This window comes from Olea europaea, unplaced genomic scaffold, assembly GCF_002742605.1.
Source record: "Olea europaea var. sylvestris unplaced genomic scaffold, O_europaea_v1 scaffold3130, whole genome shotgun sequence".
Taxonomy (NCBI): Eukaryota; Viridiplantae; Streptophyta; class Magnoliopsida; order Lamiales; family Oleaceae; genus Olea; species Olea europaea.
In genome coordinates, this window is record NW_019250074.1 from 1 (window position 1) to 11,629 (window position 11,629).

The 11,629-nt window shown below is 37.4% G+C and overlaps 1 protein-coding gene across 1 annotated transcript in view; it reads left to right on the forward strand.

Annotated features, from left to right (window-relative positions):
* The first annotated feature begins 3,139 nt into the window (after nucleotides 1–3,139).
* LOC111385337 (5-amino-6-(5-phospho-D-ribitylamino)uracil phosphatase, chloroplastic-like) overlaps nucleotides 3,140–11,629 on the forward strand; it is a 14,986-nt gene continuing 6,496 nt past the window's right edge. Inside the window, exons 1-5 of the mRNA XM_023009721.1 lie at nucleotides 3,140–3,340; nucleotides 3,419–3,550; nucleotides 3,930–3,998; nucleotides 4,117–4,221; nucleotides 8,529–8,583. Of these exons, the coding sequence (XP_022865489.1) occupies nucleotides 3,140–3,340; nucleotides 3,419–3,550; nucleotides 3,930–3,998; nucleotides 4,117–4,221; nucleotides 8,529–8,583 (562 nt within the window). The remainder of the gene's footprint in view (nucleotides 3,341–3,418; nucleotides 3,551–3,929; nucleotides 3,999–4,116; nucleotides 4,222–8,528; nucleotides 8,584–11,629) is intronic.

Sequence of the window (11,629 nt, forward strand, 5' to 3'; positions counted from 1 at the left end):
AGTAAAAAATTTGAAAGTTTGGGGGCTAATTTTAGGAGAAAAGTAAAGTAACCCTCCACACCTAGCGAGTCGGGTCAAGATGGCCCTACATGCCAAATGTAGTAATGGGCTTGGCCCACTAAGATTATAGGAAAAATTACCTAGAAATTTACCTTTAAAGATTAATTTTCAGAAAATGGGGGGATTTAATTTCATTTCACGAATGATTAATTTTTAATAATTATAATTAATTAAAAAATAATTAAATCTAATCTACATATTCATCTTACCCCACCCCCACACACCTATCCATGCATCATTCCTTTTAGAACCCCTAAATAAATCTCTCTTTCTCTCTCTCTTCTCACCCATCCATCCCCCACCTCAACAATCATCGTTTATGATTCCAACCACTACCTACCTCGATGATGCTGTGAGGTCGCTGACGGCGAATTCAACAAATCTACAATGCGAGACGAGGAGCCAATGATTTGTGTTGACGGAGAGTGGTGGCGATATCAAAAGAGTGATGACTTTGGAGTGGGCTTTTCCGTCAGACTAGAATGTGGAGCTAGAGGTGCTAAAAGCTTGGGACAGGGAGAGGAACGCTCAAACATTGTAGAGTTTTGGCGGTGGCATCGTGAATTTCTCGATCATTGGTACCTTAGATCTATGTTTACCATCGTGATTAGAAACTAAAAAAAATCTACTACTACATGATAATGGAACTCTAATGGTGTCAGATTTTGGGTTGAGTGCACTGGCTACAATTATGAATGGTGAGTTAAGGAGATTGTTGTGTATCTTGGCATTTTTGTTATGCTAAAGGGTGAAGAAAAAATGGATTTGAACTTTTTAGAATGAACCAAGCAAATTATTTTACTTGACTACAACGATGATGGGTGGGTAGTTTTTTTTATCAGTTTTATTGTTTAGCTAGAGTTCTGTGGTGACCCGTGTGAGGAAGTATGTGTTTGTTATGACTGTTTGTGACCAATTTTTTGTTGGTTGTGGTTTGGTTATAGTTAAGATTGACCTGATCATAGACAATCATACTGAATACAAATTTGATCACAATTAGTCTCATCAAAGACAAATATAATCACAAATAACATAGGTTAGTGAATTACTTAAATACAATTACGAATTAGATAGTCACATACAGTTGCAGTGAAAACAAGTTTGATCACAAATAGTCACATAAAACACAGGCATAGCCATGAACAATAAATCTGGTCATAGATAAATTTCGGAGATTTTTCTACATTGGAGTCTAGAGAGGGATTTTTTTTTTTTTTCAATTTTTGGAGATTTTTCTGTTATAGGAGCCAATAGCCATCTCCGATAGAGAGGTGGAGTGAATGTGGTGTAGTGAGGTAAGGTGGCATGGGATGAAAATTTTATTTACCGCCTGATTTTTGAAATAGTTTGGTGACTTTGTTATTTGTGAAATGTAATATTTAGAACTATGATTTGTGTATTGATCCCAAGATTTTAATAGCAGCTTTTTAGGGCAACTTACAAAATACACTTAAAATTAGGGGTGCTTAAAAAAAGGAACAATTGCAGCAACAGTCTCTAATATTTTCATTTTTTGCAGACTTTACCTTAACCTTCATATTGTGTTAGCAAAGGTCCTTAACTTTTTATAAATATGCACTTGGAAATTCATCTTGATGGAAACCGTCCAAAACACCGTGAGTTGACCGAAAAATTCCTTGAATAATCTGCTATCGCGATAGTTCTATTGGACGTTGATATCTTTTTGGACAGCTTTTTGGACGGTGTTCTGGACGATTTATTGGATATTGATTCATTAATTTTTTCAGTCAACTAACGGTGTTTTGGCAGTTTCCGTCCAGATGGACCTCGGTGTATATTTATGAAAGATTAGAAACCTCCGCTCGCACAAAATCAAGATTAGAGTAAAGTTTGCAAAAAAATGAAAAAGTTTAGGGATTGCTGCTACAATTTTCCCTTTAAAAAATCATATGAAAATTTTTTTGAAGTAAAAAATATTGTGCAAAATTGTCACTTATTTATAAAAATTGTGTCACTTATAAAAGTTTTGTATCACTTTTTTATTACAAAAATTACATACAATGTCACTTTTATTAAAAAGTGATATTTGTCACTAAAAAAATGAGAAATTCCAAAAAGACAATTGAAAGAAAAAGTGATAACGGTAAAAAAAGTGACAATTACTAAAAAATGATACAAATTAAAAAAGTTACACGGATTTAAAAAAAGTGAGAAAAATTAATTATCTTCCCTTTTAAATTAAACTGGCTTTGTTTTGGACAGACCGACAATTCTTTGGTGTCAAAATATTGGTGCCATATGTCTTTCTTCAAATCCAATATCTCGTGCACATACTAAATATTTAGAACTTGATTATCATTTTATTCATGAACATCTAGCAAGTAAAGATTTTCTAGTTTGATTCATATCTAATAATGATCAAGTGGCTCCCATATGTACCAAGCCTTTGCCTACACGTTGTTTTCATCAAATTCGTCCATTATTTTGTTCAAAGGTTGCTCCAGCATAAACTTGTGGAGGTGTATTAGGAGATAATAAATAATTGTTGTTTTGTTATTCGCTAGAGTTAGTTTCTTTTGTAATTATCATATTGTTGTATCAAGTTCTCCATAAATACTATCGTAAACAACATTACAATATATCTATACACACACACACACACAAAGTCTAATTCTTCACATTAACATACATTCATCCAACGAGAAATGAGTCTTCTATCATTCGCATCAATCTGCAAAGCAAAGAATAAACGAGAACAATCAGCTTACACATGATGTCCCCTCTCTACAAACAAAAGACCGCACTTTTTATGAAATTTGGATTGGAAATGAGATAGGCCAATGAAATTAGTTAAACTACCTTGGAATATCAATATTCAATCAATACTCGATAATTGAAATGTCATACTTAAGCAACAATCTGAAAAATTAACCCAGGCCTTACTATTTCATGATAAAAAATAAGCCCTATGTGGCGCCCCCCTATTGGGGGGTCACCTGTGGATGTATACGAAGTTCTCACGCTCAGTTCTAGAACGAATTTGTTACGTTACTTAAATAATTTTATTAGTTAATAGGGTTATTAATCAAATTAGTTAATTTTTTAGGGTATTGGGCCTATGGCCCAGCTTTATATCGGTTACCCAAACATTGCAAGACAAGGAAGCCCACAAAAACATCGTCTTCATTTACCTGAGCTGTATTGTACAGCTCCGTCTGCGCTAAAAATGGAAGCCTCTTTGAGCTTCGGAAGCTCCTCTTTTCTCCCTCTAACTCCGACGTCCTTGTCTCCTCATTCCCCAGCTAAACTCAGATTAATGGTTTATTTCTTTCTATAGTTTTTCTTGTTATATTTATTGTTCTCTAATCAACATAACTCTATATTATGTTGAAAACAGCGATTAAAGCGTTCAAACTCAGAAGATAAGCATCAAAATCATAGTGTAATGATTAGAAAGGCATGTGGGTCGGATGAAAATGGGTCAGTTAATGGGTTTCCAGTTTTACCGAATAAAATTTTCATGGAAGAGGTACTTTTTTGTTTCTCTGACTGCTGGACTTAATTTTCTCTTTCATATTATATTTTCTTTAATCTTACTGGTTATTTCGAATTTTGTATTGCACAAAACTTTTTGGATTTGTATTCTTGGATTTTGATATGAAGGACAAATTCTTTCGTATTGAACTTTTGAACCTTTTGGATTTAAGTTCGGGGTTGTAATTCAAATTTAGCAAATTATGCCAAGAATTTACTTGATTAAATATCTGTCAGTGAATATGAAATTCTTTTGTGAGCTGGCACACATACTAGAATATTCCTATAGACATGCGATTTTTACCTCAATTTTCTTAAATTATTTCGGGAATTGATTATATCTATGAACTTTGGTCTTAAATTGATGTATTTAGGCAATCGGAGCTGAATATGGGGAAGGTTTCGAAACATTTAGGCCAGATGGCCCCCTTAAAGTTGATGTGGTAAGCAGCCTCGAATGTACTATTTTGCTTGTTTCTTGAAATTGGGAGTGTAGTTGTGGTTAATCATCTTGAAAATGAGTATTTTTGTCTTATTCTTGTTGTTTTCTATGGTACATAGGACTTTTTAAATGATAGATTGCAAGAAGGTTTTCTTCAAAGAATTCGGTATGCCATGAAGCCTGATGAAGCTTATGGGCTTATATTCTCATGGGATAATGTTGTGGTAAAGTTTTGAATCTCAGTTGTGTTCCATTTACCTTTTCTTGCCAAATCTTAATTTTCCTCCAAACGTGACGTATTCAATATCAACAAATCAGAAATAAGTGGAAATATGAGTTTGTACTTTATGTAGTAGTCTACAATTGGTACATCAATATAAATAATCAATTTTTATATGACCATATAATATGTGGCTTTGTCTATTTTTTTCTGAATTTTTTGATGGATCAAGATGCATGGTCAACATAATATAATCATTTATTACAGAAACGTATTATATTTGACATGGGAAGGTATCATATATCTAATGTACATTTAATGCTTACATTGAAAGAAGACGGTTCCAATTAGTTCTTTGTGAACAATTGGTGATTGCTGGCAGAAGGATTGTGAAAGATATATAGACATTATCATTTATGAAGTCTGAATATGGTCCAGAGAGAATGTTAAAGTAGAGAAAATGAATAAAATTTGGGACAAAAGTTTCAGGATTTTTTGGCATAAAACTCCAAGGTAATTTACTTTGAAACCTTTTTCTTAATGGTAAAACCTAAAGGAGGTCTTACACTTGCTGTTAAAATAAAAGACTTGTGGGTAAATGTCAAAAACTTACCATCTTTACTACCTTCTTGGGTAGGGACTTTACTAGGGAACTGTTGTTGGATATAGATTAGATGAAAACCGTCTCCCTTCAAATTAAGTATTGACATCGCTGCTGGGAAGTTGAAAGAAGAAGGGTGGCCAAAGTGTTGTGCAGTGCAGAACCGGCGATATTGAGTCATCGAGGAAGAAGGCGAGAGATTAGTCCTTGGATGAGGATAAGTTGAAGGAGGGTGAGAATTTTCACTTGAAGTTTTAGATACTGGAGACGTTTGGTGTTTGTATAGTGACTGCCATCATTGTGAGAAAGCTACTCTGTGGTGGACTGACATGATGACATCCATGTACTGTCCATTGAGTAATATCAGTTTGAACAATTTAGAGATTGCAAAGGAGAAGGTAATAGTAACCTTCACCTAAACTGCTGTAAACATGTGTCGAAGAATGAAAATTTTTACCCACAAAAGGATTTGAAGTGGAAATGATGAACTATATGCGTTTATTATGTTAGTTGAGCCAAGATATTTTGGTTTTCTCGACAATCGCTGGATAAAAGTATTATCCATAGTCCAAGGTTCTTGTTTTATTTTTACTTAAGTTGTATATTTGTTAAGGAAAGTCCTAGTTAGTTTTGAACAATCTTTTGCTGTCAAAGATTCCATATCTTCAATTTCCATATATAGAGTCTAGTTCTTAGAGAAATCTTTTGGCTTTATAAACTTTATATGTTATCTTTTTATTTCAATTGAGCTGATCATTTCAAGAATTTGAGATCGTGTTCTAGAATTCCAAAATTTTGCTCAATTTTCGGACTTGATTTCTATATTTATAACTAGTAGACAACCCTTACAAACGCGAATCAATCCCTATGACAAATCCCGTCACCTAGCACAAAACAGCCTATTGAGAATCTAGTTATTCTTGATAGAGTACATCATAGCAGTGATATACCTACTGAACAATCTTAAAAGCCCATCTGTTATCTACTAAATTTCATTCAGTACTCCGGCCCCAATTAACCAGATTAGGATTTCCTCCTTTTTTCTGTCGAACATTGGTTTTGTCTTAATTTGTATGAAGGCGTTCCTAATACCTGTCCTGCAAAATTAACTGCAAGAAACTGTAACTTTTAGGTGAGTTATGGGAAGTGTTTTGGTCAAGAGGGCTTTGTTTTTATTTCGGACAAGGAAATTTTATTCAAAGCATTACCCCCCCGGCAACACAAACAAACCCTACACTAACTCAACTGCCACAACCCCTGCACAATGTTGTTGGATATCCACAGGAGATGTGATGAGGACAATGACAGAACTTGGATAGGAAGAAAGGGGTTAAATTGAGGTAAGAACACGGACTTTAAGAGCTGGAAATTTGCTAACCTATGACAGGAGGGAATGGGATTGTTGTAGAGAGGGAAAAGAAATTGTCTGCCAGTTGAGTTGACATTTGAAGTTTCTGGTCAAAAGTTGAGCATAGGAATAGAGTGGTCTGTCCACACATATTCTGATAGAACCCTGCTTCAAGTCACTGAAATTCCAGCAATTAGAAGAACAAAATGATGCAAAAAACCAAAACAATAGAACTATTATAAGGCTGATTTGTATTGCTGTAATTGAAACAAGTACCGGAAATAAACAAACTGTAATGAATGCAAATTACAGTTGATAAGTAAACTAAAGGATATTTGAGTATTCGAGAGACCCAATTCTCTCCACTAGATTCTTCCCAATATTTTTCCTCCCTAATACATTCGACCTCTTCTCTATTTATAAGTATTTTGTAACCAAATCTAATAGAATTTGTTACTATTAACTGCTTCTCAATTCTTTTGGATCCTTCTAGATTTTGATGGGATTCTATCATTACCCGCCACCCCAAAATCCACCTTGTCCTCAAGGTGGAATTATAGGCCAATTTCAAACTTTGGAAGCAAATTTGGAGTAAGCTTGCTGCGATTGTTAACTCGTTTAGTCAATCGACCACCTAAAGTTAGAATGTTGTCCATATAAATCCCATAACCAGTTGAACCTACCCAGGGAATCTCCCTTGTCATTGCTGGTGGTCGAAGCAATGTATCAACGTTAGTTTTTGGGTAGATGATTTGAATTGAGTGGGTTGAGATATTTGGGTGAGTATATGGATATAAGGATGGGTCATTAAAAGAGTTTGGCTTGTGGAATTATTTTTACTTCTATTTGGGCTGTAACTCGTTTGGGCCTGCTTTATAATTCATTCTTATCTTCCACGTGTTGCGCTAACTCCCTAATAAGGTCCAAACGCCCAAGCTTTAGCCCGCTAACTTTAACTGTTTTCAGCCCAGTAATACAATAGCCTTCCATCTCTTCAGAAATTGCTGGCAATGGCGCTGATAAGTTTTCCAGTAATCTGTCTAGTCAATGGCTTCACGTCTCCATCTTCTCTGCTACCACAGTGGTTCCGATCATCTGTTCTTGCCCCATTTTTCTCAGATTTGGGTGGAGTTCTAGAATTGAAGATGTCTTTAGAATAGGTATTTGCCTTTTTTATTTCCTTTCTTTCATGCCTCTGCTCATCCCCTTTCTTCCTCAATTCCCTACGCTTTCCCCTTGAAAATTCTTCACCAATGAAGACCTCCTTCCTGCGAAATTGATTCAACATCGAACCCTTCAATTCTTCCCAAGCTTGCACCAGTCGTTGATGATCTACCGGCTGAAACCAATCCCACTTTTCGCTGCCAAAACACGCTGTGCCGGCCTCTATTTTCCCTACCTCCGATGATTGATTTCTGAGAAAATCTTCTCCGCCTCCAACACCCACCACTCTATATTTTCTACATAGAATATGGATATTTTTAGCTGGCCTTGTGAATCTAGCTCTAGATCTTTTTGGCTTCCTTCATCCAGTTGCCTTATCATCTTCTGAAACCGATTCAATAGCAAGCCCCATCTCTCTTCCAATTCGCTGCTAAAATTAGTTTCCATTCGTCCGAGAATGGACTGTTCTGATACCACTTGATTGAACCCTGCTTAAGGTCACTGAAATTCCAGCAACTAGAAGAACAAAACGATTCAGAACGCCAAAACAATAGAACTATTATAAGGCTGATTTTTATTGCTGTAATTGAAACAAGTATTGGAAATAAACAAACTGTAATGGATGCAAATTACAGTTGATAAGTAAACTAAAGGATATTTGAGCATTTTAGAGACCCAATTCTCTCCATCAGATTCTTCCCAATATTTTTCCTCCCTAATACATTCGACCTCTTGTCTACTTATAAGTATTTTGTAACCAAATCTAACAGAATTTTGTTACTATTAACTGCTTCTCAATTCTTCTTGATCCTTCTAAAGCTTGATAGGATTCTATCATATTCTTGTTCTCCTTCTTTTGCGCTTGATCTTTGTACATGGCCTTGCACCCATTAGGCCCTATTTTAATGATAAGATTTGAATGATTTAAATAAGAAAAGGAAAACATGCAAAATACAACTGCTGATAATTTTCATTTGTTTGGGGATTAATAAAGGTTAGCAAAGAATGCATTTGAAGAAATGTATGAAAAAGGACAGAGGAGATGTATGAATAACCTTAGATCAATAATGAATATATTTTTCTTTAATGGTTTAAGCTTTGCTCTAAGGGAGTCTCTTTTCTTTTGGTTTATTTTTCCAAGTTATGCCTGGTTCATCATCTTCTGTTGATTCTTCTATTCCATATTTGTTTGTTATAGGCAGACACTGGATCGTTGAAGTTGAATGCATGGAGACAACTTGCATCTGAGGAAGGTAGGCAGCATTTATCTCGTAAAATGGGTTTCTCACTAGTAGTCATCACTACTTCATATCTTGCATTCAGGTTTTAAAGTGTAATTTGTAGCCAATCACATTATGCATCTGAGGAATTTAGGCGGCATTTTTCTCCTGAAATGGGTTTCTCACTTCTAGTTATTATCTTCATGGCTTCATTGGCTTGCATTCAGTTTCAAGTTTTACACGTCTAATTATAGTCAACCATATTGTGTAGTGCTAGCAATTGTGAATTTTAGGTGAGACAATAGCTGCTAGATCTATATGAAGTGTCTAGTAGCAAGCTAGAATAATATACTCGGGATGGGAGTGATAGAGCGGAAAATTTTGGAGAACTTCAAACTTCTGGAGCATGACCAAATCATAGAAGTATATTTATGAGAAACTGTAAGCATGAGGAATTCATTTATAGGTTCAATGAGTCATCAAGAACCTTCTTGGCACAGCGTTGTGCGAACAGCCATGGTAGGTACTTGATGATAGTACAGTATGGGGATAGGCGTAGGAAAGGAGTTGTGATGGTGTCGGAAGGCGCGAATGGAGAAGGATGGGCATCAATCTCCCGGGTATTTCAAACTGTTGTTGATTCTTTTGTTGCTGGGGAAAAGGCCAAACGTCGACCGGTGAATGAACGTAATCGACAAAGATTGACTTATGCAGACGTAACAGCAAACTTTCACTTCTTGGCACAGCGTTGTGCGAACAGCCATGGTAGGTACTTGATGATAGCACAGTATGGGGATAGGCGTAGGAAAGGAGTTGTGATGGTGTCGGAAGGCGCGAATGGAGAAGGATGGGCATCAATCTCCCGGGTATTTCAAACTGTTGTTGATTCTTTTGTTGCTGGGGAAAAGGCCAAACGTCGACCGGTGAATGAACGTAATCGACAAAGATTGACTTATGCAGACGTAACAGCAAACTTTCATACATCGAAGCAGGCTGACCAGCGGATGCAACAGCAAAAGGAGATGACTCTCAATGTCAGTGTAAACGAAGGTCACGATTGTTGTTTGAATAGGGCTGAAATTATGGCCCGTGTCCAGGAATTGAAAGGAGCGTTGGAGGAATTGATTAGGCTAGTGGGAAGTGGGTATGAAATGGGGTCCCAAGAAGTTATTATGTTGTCACAAGTGTGGAGTATGTATGGATGAGTATCCAGTTGTTGGAAAACAAGCATCGGGATTGAATAAGAAAGAATTGGCACATAATCAAGTAAAGCAGGGAAGACTCGAAATCACTTGCGAGTCTATTGATCGGATTGAAACGGACGAGGGACAATCTAAATATGACAAAGGTGAGGTCTTAGAGGGGTTGGATATGGTTGAGGTCGACGCGGGGACCGATGTAGACCGAGAGGTGGTACCTTTGTCTAAAGAAGGGGAGCCGAGTATGGTGAACTTGAAGACAGTAACGATGAGTGCAATGGACACAGTCCCACACGATGATGGGCTTTTACCAGGCGACCAAGGGACGAGGCATGTACTATCAGGGGTGATAGAGCACGACGCGACACCTTTGACAACAAGGGTTGCGAACACATATAATAGAAGGAACTCTAAGTCAATGAAGGTAAGTAACTTGGGTACGGAAAAAGTACTGGTGTTGTGGGTAGATTGAGCCAAGAAAGGAGAAATAGAAAGTGATGTTATACAGGTGGAGGAAACAGGGGAATTGTTTGGATTCGAAGCTGGACACCCTCCTTCGAACTGGGTTCTACAGAAAATTCAGGATTACAGTAAGTTAATGGGCGTGTCTTGTGATGGATACGAAAACTGATTACTACAATTGTTTGAGGATTTGGAGGCCAATAGGGGACAGAAGATGAGTAAACAAGAAGGTAAATTAAGAAGAAAGGGCGATCGTGACCTTAAGAGGCTCGAATGGTCAGTTAATTATGATGGCAAGGGTGGTGAATCCAAGAATGGAGTACTGGGGAGGGATGCTGGACTGTTGAAATGATACCACAAATCATTAGCTGGAATGTAAGGGGACTTAATGAAGTTGGGAAAAGGATGGGTGTTCGACATTTGCTAAGGGGTTGGGGAGCGAATCTTGTATGCTTACAAGAAACCAAGATGGAGGTCATCTCGAGGGTGGTGGTTAGTAGTTATGGGGGGGACAGCATGTAGGGTATCAGTTTATGGGATCATCAGGGGTTTCTGGAGGCATATTAGTCATGTGGGACACCAGAGTGCTTGAGATGGAGGAGGTGAGTGTTGGATTGTTATTAATTTCGATGTCGTTCAGAAACATTGGGGATGGATTTCAGTGGATGTTCATAGGTATTTATGGGCCTAATACTGATGATAGTAGACGGGGCTTGTGGGATGAACTGGCTGGAATGATGGATTGGTGGAATCTACCAACGTGTATAGGAGGTGACTTTAATGTGGTTCGATTTCCTATTGAGAGGTTGAACGGTGGGAGACTCACGGGGGCTATGGAGGATTTTTCAGACTTGGAGAATATGTTGGTGGATTTGCCTATGATTGGAGGAGATTTTACCTGGTCATCCAATCGGGATCAACTTGCTCTTTCTCGTATCGACAGATTCTTAATATGCGGAGAGTGGGAGGCTAAGTATTCAGATGTCATTCAGAGAAGATTGGGGAGGGTGTACTCTGATCATTTCCCTATTATGTTAACTGGGAACAGGACGGGTGGATGACGAAAGCCTTTTAGGTTCGAGAAAATGTGGTTGAAAGTTGAAGGTTTTAGGGAGCAAGTACAAACTTGGTGGACATCTTACGATGTCAGGGGGTCTCCTAGTTTTGTGTTGGATTAGAAGTTGAAGTCTTTGAAAAGGGATTTAAAGAAATGGAATGAGGAGGGTGTGGGCAATGTAAACTGTTGTAAAATTCAGTGTCTTTCCGAGATTGATGAGTTGGATAGGTGGGAGGAGAGTCGAAGGTTGGCTAGGGAGGAGAAGGAGAAACGTAGAGCATTAAGGGAAGAATTGGAGAGGCTGGTGGAGATGGAGGAGATTGCTTGGCGTCAGAAATCTAGGGTCAATTGGTTGAAAGAA